General features: G+C 36.5%; 1 protein-coding gene and 1 long non-coding RNA gene across 2 annotated transcripts; one reads left to right on the top strand and one right to left on the bottom strand.

Moving 5' to 3' along the window:
- Window positions 1-4,486: 4,486 nt before the first annotated feature.
- LOC107798384 (heavy metal-associated isoprenylated plant protein 16) lies at window positions 4,487-5,292 on the top strand. Its single transcript, XM_016621358.2, has 3 exons — window positions 4,487-4,573; window positions 4,684-4,768; window positions 4,869-5,292. The coding sequence occupies exons 1-3, from the start codon at window positions 4,568-4,570 to the stop codon at window positions 5,174-5,176; spliced, it is 399 nt and encodes a 132-aa protein (XP_016476844.1). The 5' UTR covers window positions 4,487-4,567; the 3' UTR covers window positions 5,177-5,292.
- A 6,308-nt stretch (window positions 5,293-11,600) lies between these two features.
- LOC107798383 (uncharacterized) lies at window positions 11,601-14,639 on the bottom strand. The gene is made up of 2 exons (XR_001650884.2): window positions 14,379-14,639; window positions 11,601-13,485 (listed from the first exon to the last, which is right to left on the bottom strand). It is a non-coding gene; the product is annotated as an uncharacterized LOC107798383 (long non-coding RNA).
- Between the last annotated feature and the right edge of the window lie 6,607 nt (window positions 14,640-21,246).

Genomic DNA, 21,246 nt, shown 5'->3' with positions numbered 1-21,246 from the left:
TTAAATTGGATGGTTTCTAACTCTTAAGATTCTCATTAACGAATTCATTGCACTTTTAGAATTATGGGTCCGAAGAATCTAAGATTTAATACTTAATAAAATTTTAGGGAAACTATCTATAATTTGCTTCCAAATGATGAGATCACATGTTGTCATTATACCAAGTGGCGCACAGAAGATTTCGTATAAGCGATGTAGACATTTTAAAAAGTGAACTAATAAAATTACTATAATTTGATTATCATGATAAAACACATCAAATATATTAATATAATCATTTTCGAAGATACAAGCAAATCACAAGAAGAAGAAAAATACAAGCGAACAATTTCTCGTATTAGCATTAAGAACTTTTTCTAAAAAGCTCTTTACTAAGCCATGTTTATATGGTGTTTTTTAATACATACCTTTTTGAATTTCGTTAAATAAACTTTGCTGAATAGTTGGGACTTGGGGTTAGTGCAGGGGTGTCAATGGTTCGGTTATTTTATAAAATTTGTATCATACTAATTTTTCGTTATTCTATTATGTATAACCAAAATTAGATTTTTCGAAACCGTCCCAATCAAGTCAGTTTCTCTTCGATATCGGTACGGTTCGGTTGATTTTCGGTATTTTTTTAAATATCAGGTAAAATTCACCAGTAGAAGTAGAATGCAATAAATATATTCTTTTATAAGACTTAGCAAAACTCTCTAGACATTTTTATTGTTTATAGATCCATCAACGATTCTACAACAACGTAAAAGAAATCAAGCAAAGATAAAGAAAATATAAATCACACTAGTGGAAAGATATTAACCAAGATGGGACTCAAAAATAAAGTCTACAAAAGATTAAATATTCAAAAAGATAAATCTAAATTATATGAAAGGAAACATATTCAATACATTGTAGTTTACTTCTCATTATCGCTAGAATACTTTGTGTCTTACTAATAAAGATACTTGAAATAACTTAGTTTAAGACTTTAAGTAGACGTAGCATAATATGTTTTAGGAATTAGTATTTTGAGTTTAATTACTTATTGACTTATAATAGTTTTCATAATTTCAAGGCCCAAATAAAAATTTAATGCATTATTATTTTTATACTTTCTAGATAAATATATTTTTTACATATAAAATTTATTTTAAAAAATTTAAAAATCAATTCAATACGATACAATTTAATCATTTTTTGAATATCCATCGAGACCCCTAGTGTTATCAAAGAAATGATGGTGACCATTAAGAGGCCAAGGAGATCATGTGACCCCTGGACATCAACAGTGTCACCGTAATATGTTTTTATTGTAATTTCTTTTTTTAATCATTAATTACATATAATTTAGTGTCGGATAAAATAATGCCACTTGCATGAATGTAAATCTGCCCTTGATTATTCCCATGCTCTTTTGCCTTTGTGCACGTGAGACAATAATATACTTGAACAGCGTGTAACTTTTAAAAGAAAAGATAAATTACATCCAACTAAATAAGACAACAAAATTGAAATACAAAGTGAACTTTCCTTTCACAAAGAATTAGATTAGTATGGCTGTTTGTTTTGGATTATTTACCTGATTGAATTAGTATTATTCTTTAACCACAATAAGTGTGTGATTATGTGAAGGAAAAAAAAGTTAATTCTAGAGATTCCAATGCCACTTCAAATTCAAGCTGGTGGAAAAATATTAGATGGAAAAGTGCTATGTACTTTATACAAAATCCCAATATAAATAATCATTGCCAAATGGATCGGACACAAAAAGTAAATTTCCATTTATTAGCAATTTAATTTTGCTTTGCAGCAATCTAGAATTTAATTTGTTATTGAGGTTGTTAAACTGTTTCAAAATTGGTAGATGATATGTTCCGTGTAAGCACAATCTTAAAAGCTTTGACTTGGTTGTTAATTAGTTCTGTTTATGTTAAGAAATCCAAGCGACTAGTCTGTAGTTTTATCACATAAATATCAAAAGAAAATTGATAAGGAAGCTACATAAATGAAGACAATAACAGTTCGATATAAAATTTATTAAACAAAGACTTAGAAAGATTGACCGACTCGGAAGTGTGTGATTTGTCAACAATAGGGTAGCCTCTTTGGGGCCCAGAACTAGAAGCAAGGTCTCTTAAGTCTTAAGTCAACTATATATAACTCAAGACGTATCCTATTATTCAACTGATATTGATGCCAGTTCTTTGGTTCGTATAAAAAGAGTGTGATTATGAATATTAATTGCCTACTCGTTGGTTGATAGAGTCAATTTACTTTTAATTTTCCAGTCTAAATAAGGGTACAAGTCCATATGAGGACTGTAAAGAACGCACAATAATGTTACCCCAAATAGTTATTTCGCCAATATGAGCTGTGACACTAATTAATTTGACAGCATTATTTAGTGGTACGCTTAAATAGTTTTATTTTGGGATGGGTGGCTCAACATTGTTACTTTATTTAAACATTGGCCAACTTCAACTCGAGAAAATTAAAAGAAAAAAAAGAAAAGAATAAAGAAAAAGAAAAGACGAGAGGGTCAAAGTACACACTAACTCGAGAGGAAGATTTCAACATGTAGGGCAACTTTACATCTAGAAAGAGTCATATAAAAATATTTAGTACCATCATTTTTCCATTTAAGTATTAAACACATTTTGCAAATTAGTTAGAGGAACAAAGCTGTCAATAGTTTTGACAGCAATCATTCACCTTCTTTGATTGAATTATCGGGGCGACTCATCCTTCGAAGAATTGGCAATAATTTCAAGATTGCACATAATATTTTTAATTGACTAGGTAGTTGGCTTTCTTGGTCTATAACATAGAAAAATCAACATGTTTTCAATCGTGTGAACAAATCTTTGAAATATTGCTCCTAGTAAAAGAAACGAGTTAACGAGACATCTTTATATGGGACCAGAAGTACCATTAAATATGTGAGCCATCCCGCCTATGAAATAACAAGGCATTTGCAGAATTGTCCTTTTTTGAGATCATTATTTAGATTTTGTGCCCCGCTTGCCTAGTAAATAAAATTTGGGTATAAAAAGAAAAGTTCATTCAATTACTTTAAAAAGCGAAATTCAACTCATTAGACTAAAGGGGACGTAATTTAATGAATGGCCTTAAAACATAATTGAAAAGTGTTATTTTTTAGTCGTCTGACAATAATTTTTTATTGATGTACACTTTCAAGGTTAACTGAATTTAATAATTAAACATAAAAATAAATATGATACCTATATAATGATACGTTCTATGTAATTTTAAATGATCAAAATGCCACTTTAAATTCGAAAAAGATATAAGAATTTAATAGATCTTGACTTATGAATATGGAAGAAGAAAGAGATTGATGCATTTCACTAACACTTGATAAAAAATTGATTATACAACCCATTATTTAATGTTATAAAAATAGAGCACTTCATATTTAACTAAATATTATATCCTATAAGAGAATCACAAATATTTCTAGACATTTTTTAAAGAAAATTCTATGAAAATTCTTAAAATATATACAAAAATGATATATTTATATGTCGGTTTGATTCGGATTTTTTTACTCAATACCAAACCTAATTGGGGTTTTTAGTATGTTTGGTTTGACTTTTCGATTTGATACGGTTTTCGGTTCGATTTGTATAACTAAATTGCAATATTAGAGCTTGATGAAAAAATAATACATTGTGTATACTTAGATGGTGAATTATTTTATTCGGCATTTGGTTGATATTTCGGATTCAGAATTAGCAATATCAGGTTAATTTGTACCACAATTGTCGTATTATTCTATCCTAATTAAAAGTACGGTAATAATTCCAAGATTATTAATATGAGGATAAAACACTACAATAACAAAGATGACTTTTTAAGGCTCTTTCTCCAAAGTTCTTTAAAAAACTCAAGGTTAAAATTAAAAATAAAAGTTTACCCAAATTTATTTAGTAAACACCAAATACATGTTTTATATTATATTCCATATATTCAATTTTTAGTCTAATGAAACAAACATCTATCAATAAAAATATATCCACTAAATAATTTCCTCACTATATAATCTCCGCACTATAATCTCATCATTATAATCTCGGAATAACTTATTCCCCAACCAAACAACTCTTTAAAGCTTAAAAACAAAAGTAAAATCAGATTTAAAACAAAAAAGTCTCTTGCTAATTCGAAGAGAGACGAGATTATAATTTTAGGAAAGTAGGAAGATGCCAGTACTATAATTTAGCTTACAGCTTCGAGTGTGAGTTTGCCATATAGAAGACGTTCTCTAGTTGGTATGGGATTTGTTCCCACATGTACTTGCAACGACGCATTCAAAATTCAATTCTTGAGGATATCATGTAACGTAGCTTATTAAATAAAAGAAGAAAAAAAAGACTAAATCTGATTTCTCTATGACCCAAAAATCTGCTTATGTGGATCATATATACTTTGGGGCTTAGGCGAAGGTCCATCTATAAATACTCTCAGAATGTACATGTTCTTCACTGCAACTTCATAGCACTTCGAAAATCACAACCCCCCTGATTTAGATTTATTTTGCAAAGGAAACATCACAACCCAGAAAATGAAGGTATGCATATCTAATAATTTGTTGTCATTTTAATAACAAAGCAGCGATTCTTATCTTTGTAGTAGTATAGTTCGGGTTTGTTTACTAACATGTGCTCTTAAATTGGGCAGCAAAAGGTGGTTATCAAATTATCCTTAAATGGGAATGATCAGAAATACAGGTCCAAGGCATTCAAGATTGCTGTTTCTCAGCCAGGTATTGATTTGTTTCCTTTCAGTTTTTTATTTTAATGATTTTCAATCAAAATCTTGTGAAACTCATTAGGATTAATTAATATTGTTGTTCTTTTACTTAGGTGTGGAATCAGCAGCTATGAAAGGGGAAGAGAAAAATCAGTTAGAAGTGGTGGGAGATGAGATTGATGCGGTGACACTGACAAATTTGCTCAGAAAGAATTTGGGGCAGGCACAACTGGTAAGTGTTGGCCCTGCTTCTACTGGTGGTGGCGAAAATAAAGACAAAGCTGGTTCTGATACAAAGCCCCAAGCTTCTGCTGCGGCCGTGACACAGTGGCAAACTCCTTACTATTATACCCTGCCTCAATACCCTGTTTATCAAGTTAGAGATTCATACGATGATCAACCTGTCTGTTCTATTATGTAAACACAAATGCGGATTATATTATCCTACTTAGAAGTAATAAACCTTGTACAACAAACATATTTATACAGTTGCAATTCCAAGGACGCATAAGTTCATATTTGGAAGAATTTCGCCAACTTGGGACTAATATGGCTGCTAATGAGAAATTCTCTTTGATCTGATTTAACAGTTGTCTGTAGCACGAGTAAAGAGTATTTGATGCAAAGATCATCAAGCTTCAATTAATAAACATTGCAAAATCACTAGTAAAGAAAATTTCGAAGAAATAAAAATTGATGAAGCTTAACCAGCATAGAGTGCATATTACGACAAGGAAATGTGATGACATATTAATGCTACACTAAATCTTATTCTTGCCGCTCGAAGTGGGCATGCAAATGGGTGTGACTCGTTAAGATGATGTATTCATCCATAAATTACGTTACAGTATGTTGCGACCAAACACACACGCAAGTATATGTGGTCGTTAAGTAATAAAGTAGTGAATAGAGTATCGTTCCCACATAGACTTATGATTAACTTTTGACTGATTCAACACAAATAAATTATCTATTCGAGGGATTTTTCTTAAAATGAGTAGGCAATTAATTAATAACCAAAGAAAGTATCAAACAATTAATTAAACTAGAGATCGACTAAAATACGTAGACAATCGCGGATAACAATCAATAGGAGAGAATATTCCAGGATCATAGGCTAGCTAACAATCTTGTTACGTTCTTGGCTTAAACTGACTAATTGATTTATCTAGTTTGTTGATTGACAGAGTTAATGTTACTCGTAAGAATTTGTCGAGTTCTTACTCGCCTATTCCGTGGTTTCCAAACTCTGTGATGGCTTTTCTCCTCTTCCTTGTGTGTTAGATGACCTAAAAGAGGTATTTTTAGCATATATATTGCGTATAAAAGTCTTGGGCCAAAGTTTTCCTTTTCCTAATCCGACTCAGCTTCAACTTCTCAGCGTTGCATGTTGGGGTGGATGCGAAGCATCCATCCTTTATTCTTTCATCTCTGATGTGCCCAGGTGTGGATGCTAAAGCGGATGCCTTAGCCCGACTTCATTGCCAAGGGTGCACTAAATGCACTTTGTTTCTAGGTTGGATGTGACACATCCACCTTCTTCTCCTATAGCTGGAGCACCTTTTTTTCATATTTTTGCTCTTCAAACATTCTAAATCATCATACACAACTCAATTAGTTATAAAATCAATAATTAGCACATGTTGGGCATTTTAAAGATCAAATAGCATAAAAAACCGGTTAAAACATGAGTGAAGTAACATTATAACATATAGAAATATGCCCAACATCACCACCCCACACTTAAACCTTTGTTCGTCCTTGAGCAAAGTAGAATCAACCTACAATATATCGAACAAAATTAAGCTTATCGCTATCAAGCCACACATTTCAATTAAGCTCAAGCACCCCATGACTTTGGTTGATACCAACAATTAGCCCTTTGCATATGACATTCTCGTACTTTCTTCCCCATGTAAAAAAAAATTCTAAACACAATAGTGTATAGTTCAAAATAATCAAATAGCAACTTCGGAACATCTCAACCTCTGAAACTGACTCCCTAACATAACTACTTTCAGGCCAACTTACTTAGTTTAACTGAAAAGTGAAGTAACATTATAACATATAGAAATATGTCCAACATCACCACCCCACACTTAAACCTTTGTTCGTCCTTGAGCAAAGTAGAATCAACCTATAATATATCGAACAAAATTAAGTTTATCGCTATCAAGTCACACATTTCAATTAAGCTCAAGTACCCCATGACTTTGGTTGATACCAACAATTAGCCCTTTGCATATGACATTCTCGTACTTTCTTCCCCATGTAAAAAAAAATTCTAAACACAATAGTGTACAGTTCAAAATAACCAAATAGCAACTTCGGGACATCTCAACCTCTGAAACTGACTCCCTAGCATAACTACTTTCAGGCCAACTTACTCAGTTTGACTGAAGAGCTTAATAAAGTTACCTATCCATCATGAAACATGTGCCTTCGCCACAAAATACAGAGAGTTAGTCCACACACTCAAATAAAATTTGAATTAATTTAAGGACTTTCAGCAATAGAAGAACTCCCTCACTCTCTCAAAGAAATTCACATGCGCATAAAAGGTACCACAGGCTTTCCCATTATGTAAATCTATACTAATGTAAGCTCGCTCAATCTAAAATCAATTAGGACTTTATCGTGGTTGTAACGTGGGTAAAGGAACATGTAACGACCTGGCCGGTCGTTTTGAGAGTTGTATCCCCATTCCCCAATTTACGGCTCATTATATACTTTATAGCTATTATATGACTTGTCGGGGTAGTCGGTTCGGGTTCGGTGAGGTTTCAGAATGAATTGAGACACTTAGTCTCAAGGATGAAAGCTTAAGTTGAAGAGGTTTAACGGATGTTGACTTATATGTAAACGATCCTATAATAGAGTTTTAATGATTCTAATAGCTCCGTATGGTAATTTTGGACTTAGCAGCGTGTCCGAAAAATTATTTGGAAGTCCATAGTTAAATCAGGCTTGAAATGGCTAAAATAAAAATTTAAGTTTAGAAGTTTGACCGGGGAGTTAGCATTTTAATATCGGGGTCGAAATCTAATTCTGGAAATTGGAATAGGTCCGTTATGTCATTTATGACTTGTGTGCAAAATTTGAGATCAATCGAACTTGATTTGATAGGTTTCAGCATCAAATGTAGAAGTTGGAATTTCTTAGTTTCATTAAGCTTGAATTGGGGTTTGATTCATGTTTTTAGCATTGTTTGATGTGATTTGAGATTTCTACTCAGTTTGTATGATATTTTAGGACTTGTTGGTGTATTTGGCTGAGGTCCCCGGGGCCTCGGGTGAATTTCGGATGGTTAACGGACCAATTTTGGACTTGGTGTTTTGCTGAAGGTTTTCTGGTGCACAGGTCTGGTTTCCTTCTACGCGATCGCATGAGAAGGTCCACGATCGCGTAGGCTTAGCTGAGCAGTGGAGTTTTTGTGCAATACGATCGCGTAGGGAGGACCATGATCGCGTAGCTGAGAATAGGGTTGAGCATTCGGTATTTTGGTACGGTATTTTCTGGGCTACTGACGAGGGGACCACTAACAAGTTAATATTTTGGGCTGGGAATTGAGAGGTATGGGCCTGGGTAGTGAAGGAATTTTTACTTAAATAATTTGGTATTTCGGTATACCGAAGTATTGAAAGTTCAATATCGGTAACTGTACCGAAGTACCGAGCTACCAAATAAATTATACCGAATTAGTACCCAAAAACTGAAGAACCGATACCGAAATACCGAATTAATTCAGTCCGGTACGGTTTTCATTTTTTTAGATTTTATGCGCACCCCTAGCTGAGAAGAGGGAATGCATAACGAACACTTGTATCAAGTCGCGTTCGCGAAGATGAAAGGAGGTAGGAGCTAAGGAACGCGTTGTTCTTCGCGACGCGACCGCGTAGATCTGAGGAGGCAGTGGTTCGCGTTCGTAGGTGTAGTGATGCGTTCGTATAGGGTTATTTCGGGCAGTGAAAAATTATGCTTCGCGATCGCGGGACTTGGTCAGCGATCGCATAGAAGAAATGACTGGGCAGAGAGTTTAAGTTCTGAAAATGGGATGTCCATTTTTAACGATTTGGAGCTCAAGGATAGGCGATTTTCGGGAGATTTTCAAGTAAAATAATAGGATAAGTGTTCTTAACTCAATTTTGGTCAAATTACCCAAATCTATTGCTAAATTTAGCATTTAATTGGTGATTTAAGTTGGAAAATTTTGAAAACCCTCTTGGTTAAATTTGAAGATTTAAGGGACGAATTGTTATCGGAATTTAGTAATTTTGGTATGTTTGGACTCGTGGTTGAATGGGCGTTCATATTTTCTAACTTTTATCGGGTTCCGAGATGTGGGCCCCACTGGCGATTTTTGAGTGAATTTTGGATATTTGTTGGAAGAATTAGTATTTTCATATGAAATTTATTCCTATAACTTGTATTGACTGTATCGCATTAATTGTTTTGGCTAGATTCGAGTTATTCAGAATTGGATAATCGAGAAAAAATCCTACTAGTGGATTGAATTAATGCAAGTCGAGGTAAGTGACTTGTCTAACATTGTGTGGGAAAAATTTCTCTTAGGATTAATATTGATATGATAATTGTGATATGTTGAAAGCCGTGTACGCGAGGTGATAAATGTGTACACGGATTTAATGTGGATGATTATATCTTTAAATTGTGTATATCTCTATCACATATTAATTAAATTATTTTATCGTGTTATACTCATCATCATTGGTCTATTTTTATATTGTAAATTTGCCTTACCTTTTTCCTGCTATTTGTTTTACCTGTTTAGTTGAAGCTTTGTTCATTTTATTGTGTGCTCAATATTGAAAGTTGAATTTCTTAATTGAATTATTAAAATATGAAGTATCTGACATTGAAATTTGGTATTGAGGTAAAGTGTTAAATTGTAAAATATTATTTTTGTTGAGTTATTCACTCCCGAATATTTTGTTGAGATTTTTGCTATACATTGCGATTGAGTCGTGAGCTCCTTATTGTAGAAAATAATGTTGTTGATTTATTTGGCAAGTTGAAATATTTGGGCATTTGAGGTGCAAATTGTGATATATTGTGATATTGATACGCATGCGGTGGTATAAGGTCTGGGTGTTGAAATGCATGCGGTGAGATAAAGTGGGCTTGATACATGTGGCTAGTAGGAGAACTACTAGAAGCCATGCGGTGTGATAAGGTGGGATAAAACGCGGGATGCTATTTCAGAAAAAATGATTTCGTTTAAACTAAATTTGAAGGCTCCCGCGGTGATATAAAAAAAAGAAATATTGTGAATTTATTTATGATTTGGGACTACGAGACGGTACCTCGGAAGTGCTCTTGTTGATATATTCCTATTGGTGTAATTGTCTTGATTGTTTTGTTTCCCCCCTAAATATGTTAATTCCCGTTTTTCTTCCGTAATGTATTATTTTCTCTTATTCTATACAGTTAAATTGCGACATACTCCTTACATGATTCACTTCCATTTCCATTTTTATTATTGTATTGTTAAACTTTTCACCATGTCTTTTATTATTTCTTGTAGGGCCCTGACCTGACCTCGTCACTACTCTACTGAGGTTAGGCTTGGCACTTACTGGGTACCGCTGTGGTGTACGCATACTACGCTTCTACACATCGTTTTGTGCAGATTTAGGTACTTCCTACCAGACCAGGTATCAGTGAGCTAGTCTGTACGTGAAGACTTCAAGGTATATCTGCTAGCGTCCGCACACCTCGGAGCCCCCCCTCTATCCTTATTATGTTATTTTTCTTCTTTTCTTTAGACTCTGATGTATAGAGACACTTAGTATTTATCTTAGAAGCTTGTGACTTATTTCTACCGGGTTTTGAGAGTTATAACTATTTTGAATTAAAGTTTTTATTTATTTTATATGTTGATATTTGAGTTTCAGTTTTAGATTCTGTTATTCCGCATAATTGATAGGTTTACCTAGTCTTAGAGTCTAGGTACCATCACAACATCCTACGGAGGAAATTTGGGGTCGTGATAGAACGGGTAGGATAGATATAGGAAATATTGGTTAACCCTCCTAAGCACTTTAACATGTCAAGTAATCACTTCAACGCAACTTTCTTTAAACCCATTTCAATTTCACAACAACATCACCCCCAAAACATTCCCTCTTTCTTTAAACACTACCTCAATTTACATTCCACTAGCAAGAACCAGGCAATGGTACATGATTCAATTAAGAGGACTATATTCCAACTTTCAATCAAAGCAAGTAAGGGGTTAAGCCACAAATTTAATGTACAAGGCACAACAGTTAGTAGAGGAGTCAAGAAAATGAGCCTAAGCGTCACAAAAACTATTCTACTTTTCAAAGCAAAAATAGTTCTCAAAACTCACGGGGACAGTTATAATCCACATGCTTAGGTCTAACTCTGTTGGTATCAAACAAGTCACTGAATGTGCTGAATTTAGTCCGAGTCTTTATATCCTACACTACTCTACAAATAAATAAAAAATTATACCCGGTTCAAAAATTTATCCCTTAAAAAAGAACCGATGGCTAATGAAAAACCAAGGGGGATTATTGCCTACTAGATTAAACTTCAAACTAACTACTCAAAGCAAATAAAATATTTTTGTGTTTTTATTTATTTTTCTGTCAATTTTTTAATACTAACACTACTTCCTAGAATCAAATGAAAATCTTTTTGTCTTTTTCCAAAGACCTTAATCCCTCGAGAGAACTGTCAAGGACCTTAATCCCTCGAGAGAACTGTCCCGGTAGTCCGTCGTCGGGAAATGTCCTTTATTTGTTTTCTATCTACCAATAGACACACCAAGAGACTGAGAGTTACTACTTATAGACAAATTTACTAACTATTATAGGCCATTAATTCAGTAAATATTACAGCCCCAAAAGTATCAAAAGCAACAAACATTGTAATAGTTAAGTACATTCATCCACAAAAAAAATGAATAACCCCCATCCCCACAATTAGAACCGTGCGTTGTCCCCAATGCATACAAATTAAGTAGAGTAGGGTGAGAAGAAACTCCCTCAAGTCTATGTGGAGGGCTCCTCCGTGGTCTGTGGAGGAGCATCAAAGATAGTGGCAATGACCGAATGGGTACTCTAAGCATCCACGACATCTATCATGGCCCCCTCTGGCATAACAATATCATACTCACGAATAGGGGGCTTGGTCACAGTCCTATCATCACCAGATGGAGCTGAGTCTGTAGCATATGGTACGGCGATCTCTGTGGGATGATGGATGGAGACCCCGGGACTATAGGAGGATCAGACGTGGATGGTCCAACAATGGATGGTGCAAGCAACTGTGAGATATCTATATCTGTATGTTGGACCAAAGCACAGAGGAGTAGTGATACCTCCCTCATCATCGTAGCTTGATCAGCTTGGGCTCGACTTAGATCTTTCCGAGTCTGAATCAACTCACCTCTAGTAGCATTCAACGTTGCACGAGTCTCGATTAACTCAGCCATGTTCTCTTGCATATCAACTCCCATATGCTCAAACAACTATTAAATAGTGAACTTAGAGGCCCTCTCCTTGTTCGGCTCTAGTATATGAGTAACATCATATGGTCCGGGAGCTTTAGCCTCGATGTCATCATTCTCCTTGTCCCATAACACTCCCATCTCCGTCAAGTAAGCCGATAAGGTATTCGCAAAGAACAACCTCCACTTGTAGTTCATCCTAGTGCGCTGCATCCGGTCGTTCATAATGGCTCCCAAGTTGAGCGGGATCCCCTCCAATAAAGATACAACACATTGCTCGGTATTGAGGGACATTAGTTTTGTGCTGGTACGGCATCAAGCGGTTGCATATGAAATTTAGAACCATACGTGCAAATGCGCTCATGAATTCTTTGGCCAGAGAATGGTACTCTACACTCCCATGCTTCTAATTTGCATATTTCTTAGTAGGGCATATGACGGAATGAATATGTGAGTAATCAGGTTCTTTGCGTATAGAGTCATACATGTCCGTTGGTGTGTGTGGCACCCCTAAGAACTTGTTCAGAGCTTCAGCTGAGACATTGATATCCACTCCTCATACTCTCACAATGCTTCACAGTGAGTGATGCCAATTAGCGTAAAGCTCTCTAAGAATAGTAAGGTTTGCCTTTCCGTGGCCCTTCGAGATAGGTCCCCATTATTGCACCTCTCGAATTGATCTTAGAGGATCTGGATAATTTTTCTGTGATCCAATGTTGATTGGCTTTTCTGGAATATTTTTCTTTGAATCCAGTATCTTCTCATAAGCTCGGAATGCTTTTTCACTAACAAAATTCTTCTCCCAAGCAGCTCGGTCAATTGGTTCACCCTCATCTTCATCGCTCATGTTGACATTTGTGAGCTTATAGTCCGAATTAGACTCGGACTCAAATTTTGAGGTAGCCTTCTGCTTCCCTTTATCTTTCAGATCACTCTGCTAGGTGGATTTGGTCTGGTGCGGCATCGGTTCTCTGAACTCTATCCCCTTGCTTGGCGGATTTGCTAATGTATTTGTGGTACCCCTTTTTACAGTCCTCCTCACTAATGGTTCCTCTTCTTCTTGCTCCCATTCATCAATTAACTGCCTAGTCGGCAGTGCCTTTGCTTTCTTTTGTTCTGTGGGTTTGGAGCACCTGTTGCCTTTCCGGTAGGCTTTTGGGCGGTTGCTTGTCATTATCTCTTTTTTGTTGCTTGGACGTTTTTCTTGTTGCCGCCATTGTGAACCTATGTACCTGAATAACAAAGGGGTCAACAATTAGTTCTCAAAATAGTAAAGTTTCAGATGTGAATCATCTGTGCAAAAGTGTGCATTACCAAACATTCGTATGCTTATGCCATTCAGTACTTCATTCAAACATAGCCCACGGCTTTCAGCAGGGATGAATTAACTGGTACTTCATTCAAATACAAAAGTGAGCAATGCACTTATAGACATCAATATGCACAACAAGAGATTGATTCGAGTGGTGCTCATATGAACCGCAACAACTTACTCAGCTATATGACTCGCAATCCAACACTTAGTCCCAAAATATACCACTATGCATAGAATACACATAATGCAACTGCAAGAGCCATGTACATTATATTACAATAGTTAAGCACTTTAATTGCATTTAATTCAGCCCGAAACATGGTCGCTCGAAAGTCTAACGACCATCATATGCCTCAAAATGAAAGGTGAAAGAGTGGTGAGCACCCATATCTCTTACACTAAGACGGTTGTACACAATCTCTCAAACGACCCCACACTTATTCACAAGCATATACTAGTGATACTCGGTTACTCAGACTTCGCTGGCGCCTAAATTTACCTCACATGCATTTAGTTGAACATGTGGCATGCAACAGTTTTGCCTAGTGTTTTCTAACAGTTGGGCAATTTGAATACGCTCCCAAAAATAACGAGATGAAGGGAATTGTAGTTTATCATCTCACAAATATCACAACCAACAGAAATGACACCACCAAGCCTCAATTATTTTCCCAGTTCCCCTTTTAGTTTAATGGGGAAATATCAATCTAATTAAACCTAACCTAGGGGACTGGGGGTGGGGATGCTGCTGCTACCAGCGAGATAGAGAAGAGATGAGTATTGAGAGAGAGAAGAAGAGGAAGACATTACCTGAGTGTTTGATCAATTCGAGCAGCAACAGTGAGATGAGGTGTGCGAGGAAGTGTGTTTAAGTTGAGAGGGGATAGATGATATTGGGGTTATTAGGCGTTAAGTGTAGTAAAAATATATCACTTACCTGTTGTGCGCTGAAGGGTATGCGACGCGTCCAAATTGGTTTCCAAATTCTTGAGGGGAGGTGACCTTGGTCGTGATGGCCAGTAGTTATTGCCTTGTGCAGTTTGTCTCGAATTTTTAGGCGCTAAGGGGGATGTTTTGCATCCACCCTATTTTCCCATATTTTGGAACGTTTTTTGTTTAAATAAACATATACAAGAGTTAACTCCTATAAAATAAAAATTAAGGAACTACTTAAAAAATTCAAGAATACAAAACGAATGGGAAAAATTAGTAAACTACGAAAAACAAAAGGAAATGCTTGTGTTACCTCCCAAGAAGCGCCTGATTTAAAGTCGCGGCACGATGCAACATGATTTTCAAGCGTCGGCCAAGTCCATCGAAGTCTTGTGACATGCAATGTCACCACCCCAATAATATTTTACTATATTCTCACTTACTAAGAATGTACCACCTGAACTTGTATCTTGCAATTCCACTGCTCCATGAGGCTTCACACTAACCACTTCAAAAGGACCCGCCCATCGAGATTTAAACTTTCTGGGGAAAAGCTTCAATCTCGAATTAAATAAGAGAACTTCTTGACCTTGCTCAAACTTGCGATGTTGGATGTGCTTATCATGCCACCTCTTGGTCTTTTCTTTATACAATTTGGCATTTTCGTACGTGTGCAATCGAAACTCATCAAGCTCATTGAGCTGTAGCAGCCTCTTCTCTCCGGCTAAATCCATATCCATATTTAGCTTTTTAATAGCCCAATAGGCTTTGTGTTCAAGCTCGACGGGTAAGTGGCACGCCTTCCTATAAACCAACTTATACGGAGATGTTCCAATGGGGGTCTTGTATGCATTTCGATACGCCCATAATGCGTCGTCAAGCTTTCTGGCCCAGTCCTTCCTATTTTCACTTACCGTTTTCTCCAGAATCCGCTTCACCTCTTTGTTTGACACTTCCACTTGACCACTCGTTTGGGGTGATAGGCAGTGATAACCTTGTGCTTAACTTAATACTTTGCTAGAACATTATTCAACAATTTATTCCAGAAGTGAGTTCCTCTGTCACTTATCAGCATCCTTGGTGTCCCAAAGCATGTGAAGATGTGCTTATTTATAAAGTTTACCACTACCTTTGCGTCATTAGTAGGAAGAGCAATGGCCTCTACCCACTTAGACACATAGTCGACTTCCACCAAGATGTACCTGTGACCATTAGAGTATGAGAACGGTTCCATAAAATCAATTCCCCAAACATCAAAGAGCTTTACTGCCAGAATACTTTGCAAAGACATCTCGTGCTTCTTCGTGATTGTTCCGGTTCTTTGGCACCTGTCACACTTTTTAACAAAGGCGTGTGCATCCTTAAACAATTTTGGCCAATATAAACCCAATTACAATACCTTTTGGGCAGTTATGTCCCCATCATGTGACTTTTATATGGAGAAGCATAACAGTCATGCAATATCGCATTCATCTCCTCCTCAGGGACACACTTTCGTACTAACTGATCTGCACACCGCTTATATAGGAATGACTTATCTCACAAGTAGATCCTCACATCATGTAGAAATATTCTTCTATTATCAGGTGGCATCACCCCACTCGTAATAAAATTCACGTAGTCTGCATACCATGAGGCTTCACTCGATGTGATTGCCAATAACTGCTTATCCAAAAATATTTCCTTAATTTAACCTCCCTCAGCCACATGGTTCCGATTTTCTAATCTGGACAAGTGATCAGTCGCTTGATTCTCTATTCCTTTTCGATCTCGGATCTCCAAGTCAAATTCTTGCAAAAGGAGGACCTAACGAATCAACCTCGACTTGGCATCTTTCTTTTCAAGCAAATACCTGATAGCTGAATGATCGGTGTAGATGATAACTTTGATTCCCATTAGATAAGATCTAAACTTGTCAAACGCCCACACCACTGCAAGCAACTCTTTTTCAGTAACAATGTAGTTCATCTGGGCTGGATTCAGAGTTTTGCTTGTGTAGTAAATGGAATGAAAAATTTTCTCCCTCTTTTGCCCCAAAATAGGTCTGATTGCGAAGTCACTCGCATCGCACATCAACTCAAATGGCTGCGCCCAATCCGGGGCAATGATAATTGGTGCAGTCACCAATCTTCCCTTCAGCTCCTCAAATGCTTTCAGACAGGCATCATCAAACTTGAAAGGGATATCTTTCTCAAGAAGCCTGCACATAGGAGAAGAAATTTTTGAAAAATCTTTAATGAAACAACGATAAAAACATGCATGGCCCAAGAAACTAGAAATTCCCTTAACGGATGTTGGTGGGGGAAATTTTTCAATCGCCTTCACCTTTGCCTTGTCCACATTGTGCCCCAAAACTAAACCTTCTCGTACCATGAAATGATACTTTTCCCAGTTTAGTACCAAGGTTGCCTCTTCATACCTAGCAAGCACTTAATCAAGGTTCATTAAACAATTATCAAAAGAACACCCAAACACAGAAAAATCATCCATGAAAATTTCTACAAATCTTTCAACCATGTCAGTAAGTTGCTCATCCACCTCCACAACAGATATCATAGAGAGCTCCTCATAATGGCGAGAAAGTTGGATCGCCTTGTAGACATTAAAAACTGCTTCCTCATTTTCCACCTTCATAATCATTTTTACCTCTCTCACTTTAATAATTGCATTACCTGTAGCCAAGAGAGGTCGTCCCAATATGATTGGAACATTTTCATCAGCCTTATAATCTAGTATAATGAAGTCAACTGGCAAGATAAATATTTCAATTTGCAGCAACACATCTTCAATCACTCCTTCAGGGTAGGCTATGGATCTATCCGCTAGTTGCAACATCACAGTGGTTGGTCTTGGAGCTCTCAGATCCACTTGCTTGAACAAGGACAAGTGCATTAGATTTATGCCTGCCCCATATCACAAAGAGCATGGCCCATGTCAATATTACCAATTCATACAGGGATGGTAAAGCTGCCAGGGTCCTTAAGCTTTTGAGGAAGCTTGTTTTGGACCCTCGAAGTGCACTCCTCAGTAAGTGCGACTGTCTCGAATTCAGTCAATCTCCTCTTGTGAGCCACTATATCTTTGATATACTTAGCATATTTTGGAATTTCACGGAGTACATCCACCAATGGAATATTTAATTGAACTTGGCTCAATATAGAGATAAATTTGTTAAACATGCGATTATCATTCTTCTTCTATAACCTTTTGGGGAAAGGTGGTGGTGGTCTTGCAGCACTCACTGGCTCTAAACTTGCATTATATTTCTTTGGCTCTGGTATTTCCTTAGGAATCAACTCCCCCTCAGGTGTAGGCTTATCTCTTTTTTTCTTTGGCGTTTCTTCCAATTCCATCCCGTTTCTGAGTGTGACTGCATTAACTTGAGGGTTCTTCTCTGTATCACTGGAAAGAGCGCCCGCAGGCCTGGTATTTTGATTTGATACTAACTGCCCAACTTGCCTCTCAAGATTTCTGAAATCGGTCCTGAATTGTTGATTGTCAAGCAACAACTTGTTCAACAAGTTATTCGTGCTCTCCTCTACTTGTTGGGGTGGCTTCTGAGGTTGATTAAAATTTTCTTTGGGCTCTATCATGATTCTGAGTCGGCTGATTTTGAGCCCTGGAGAAGTTAGGATGATTCTTTCAATTTGAATTGTAAGTGTTCCCATATTGTGCATGCTAATTTATCGGACCTCTGCTCTGTTGCCCCACATAGTAGATAGATTCGGGATTCTTAGGGCACATGTCACTCGTGTGACTGTCACCACATAATTCGCAGTAAGTAGACATCTGTTGTACATATTGCATCTGTTGTGTTTGGTGCATTGTCATTCTATTTATCAGATTTGCCAATTTTGCTATATCTGCTCTCATGGCTGAGAAGTCATCAAGCTCAATTACACTGGTTGCTTTCTGTTTATGTGCTCTTTGTGATTCCCCATCTCCTTGCCAATTATGATCATTAGAAGTTGTTTAGCAGGAGCTTGATTTCATAATACGGTCTCGCCATGCAACTAACCCCACAAGCTGAATCAAGATTCATCTTTGATGTCTCATCTAACCCATCAATAAAAGTGTGCCCCAACACTGCATCAGTCTGACAGTGATTTGGGTTGTCTCTGAGTAGCTCCTCGTATCTTTCCCAAGCTTGATTAAGTGTCTCTCCATACCGTTGTTGGAACCCTAGAATCTGGCTCCTCAATGACTTTGTCTTTTTAGTGGGAAAAAACTTAATTAAGAACTTTCTTGCTAAATCATCCCAAGTGTGGATCGAGTTCGCGAGCTCCTTTTGCAACTATTCTTTGGCTTTCCCAAGCAGTGAAAAGGGGAAAAGTGTCAGCCTGACATAGTGCTTGGAAACATTAGGATAATTGTAAGTATCCGTAATTTTCAGGAAGTTCTGAATGTGTCGATGTGGGTCTTCATGAGATAGATCCACATATTGCCCTATGGACTGAATCAGCTGCACCAAGTACTGTTTGAGTTCAAAGTGACCCGTGATATCAGGGTTCACAATAGCCTGAGTCATATTAGCAAGATTGGGCCTTGCAGCTTTTATCACCGGACGCTCTTCATTACCTAACATCTCTATTGGATGTGGTTGAACTACAATGTCCAACTCTCTTTCTATTCTAGTTCTAGATTCGACTTCCCTCCTCACTCTGTGAAGTGTTCGTTCAATTTTAGGATCAAGAGAAAGGAGGTTGTTTGCGCTTCTACTACTCCGCATTCAAGAGAAGTGCATGCGTTAACACAAACAAGGCAAACTGAAAATTAAAACTTGAACAAATAACTAATAAAAGCTTAACTCAGTCAAGTAGCTAATTTTCAAGTCCCCGGCAACGGCGCCAAAAACCCGTTGCGACCAAACACACATATAAGTATACGTGGTCGTCAAGTAATAAAGTAGTGAGTAGAGTATCGTTCCCACAGAGACTTATGATTAACTTTTGACTGATTCAACTCAAACAAATTATCTATTCAAGGGATTTTTCTCAAAATGAGTAGGCAATTAATTAATAACCAAAGAAAGTATCAAACAGTTAAACTAGAGATCGACTAAAATATGTAGGCAATTGCGGATAACAATCAATAGGAGAGGATATTTGAGGGCCATAGGCTAGCTAACAATCTTGTTGCATTCTCGGCTTAAACTGACTAATTGATTTATCTAGTTTGTTGATTCACAGGGTTAATGTTACTCGTAAGAATCTATCGATTTATTGCTCGCCTATTCAAGTTAACTGAATGCCTATATGTCTATGGAACTAAGACTAACAAGAACGCATTTACATTTCCTGTGTTTCCAACCAAGCAAGACAATTAGGTATATTTCTATACTAATTGCGAATCCGTTCCGCGATGCCCGAGTTCAAGAACTTGCTCTATTTAATCCTATAAGCAATCTAAAATTCCCACTTTTGAGTGCAACTCCAGATTCATAGATAGTATTCCACTGTTAGCTACTCAGCAAAATAATTAAAAATAGATTAAATAAATAACCCAATATGATAAAATCAAATTCGTCAATTGAAACTTCAAACGTCAACACTCATGTAGCACCCATGACCCCAAAACTAACGAGTTTAGCCATGCATGCTCATGGTAGCAATATCAAGTATTTCCCAAGAATACATAAAATTCAATAAAAGAAGGAAAAAGTAAGAACTCAAGACGAATTCCGTGGTTTTCAAACTCTGTGATGGCTTTTCTCCTCTTCCCCGTGTGTTAGATGACCTAAAAGAGGTATTTTTGACTTATATATTGCATACAAAAGTCGTGGGTCAAAGTTTTCCTTTTCCTAATTCAACTCAACTTGAGAGATTGATGCTGTTCCTTCATCTCTGTTGTGCCCATGTGTGGATGCTAAGGCGGATGCCTTAGCCCGATTTCACTGCCAAGGGTGCACCAAATACACTTTTTTTTAGGTTGGATGCGACACATCCACCTTCTTCTCCTATAGCTGGAGAACATTGTTTTTTCATATTTTTGCACTTTAAACATCCTAAATCATCGCACACAACTCAATTAGTCATAAAACTAATAATTAACACATGTTGGGTAGTTTAAAGATCAAATAGCACCAAAAATCGATTAAAACATGAGTCAAGTAACATTATAACATATAGAAATATGCCCACATCACGTTACAAAGAGGAGAAGCGTACATTTTATACGTAACAAAGGAAAAAGACCAAATGCATATGCTGCGTAAACTTAAGTAATTACCTATTGAAATTTGAACACCTAAACTCTTCTAAATATGTATATATTGAACACATTTTGCTGACTTGGCATAGCATGTATTATTCACTCTCTTTGAGAGCGCTTGGTATCTCAGAAATGGGTGGTCCATTTTTCTTTTCTTTTTTCTCTTTTTTCTTTTCAGTGAATATAAATCAATTTTTTTTTTAATTTATTAAAAATAACAATATTTTCTATGGCGTCGTCGACCACACTTGGCACATCAATGACTTTCAAATCCAAGGGATTGCTTGGAAGATGACTTATATAATTTTCTATATACCACAACGACAAAGGAAGATTGGCTTTCTGACTAATATTCCAGTACATAATAAAACATTTGCTTCTGAATCATACATCAATTATTAAGTCATCTACATGACGTCGTACAAATAACACGCTACAAATCCACTACTCCAATTAACGCATAGCCCAAAACACTAATAAAATTTGAAGAGATTATATTTATCATCTTATGGCCAAAGTTTATCTTCCTATTAAT

The sequence above is a fragment of the Nicotiana tabacum genome, chromosome 2 (assembly GCF_000715075.1).
Source record: "Nicotiana tabacum cultivar K326 chromosome 2, ASM71507v2, whole genome shotgun sequence".
NCBI classification, from domain to species: domain Eukaryota; kingdom Viridiplantae; phylum Streptophyta; class Magnoliopsida; order Solanales; family Solanaceae; genus Nicotiana; species Nicotiana tabacum.
Note: the sequence above shows the minus strand (reverse complement) of the source record. Positions and strands in the feature narration are given on the sequence as shown.

Excerpts from the sequence above, each read along its gene's own strand:
- LOC107798384 (XM_016621358.2), top strand. Across the intron at positions 4,769-4,868 it reads GATTGCTGTTTCTCAGCCAG|GTGTGGAATCAGCAGCTATG; the intron begins GTATTGATTTGT and ends TCTTTTACTTAG.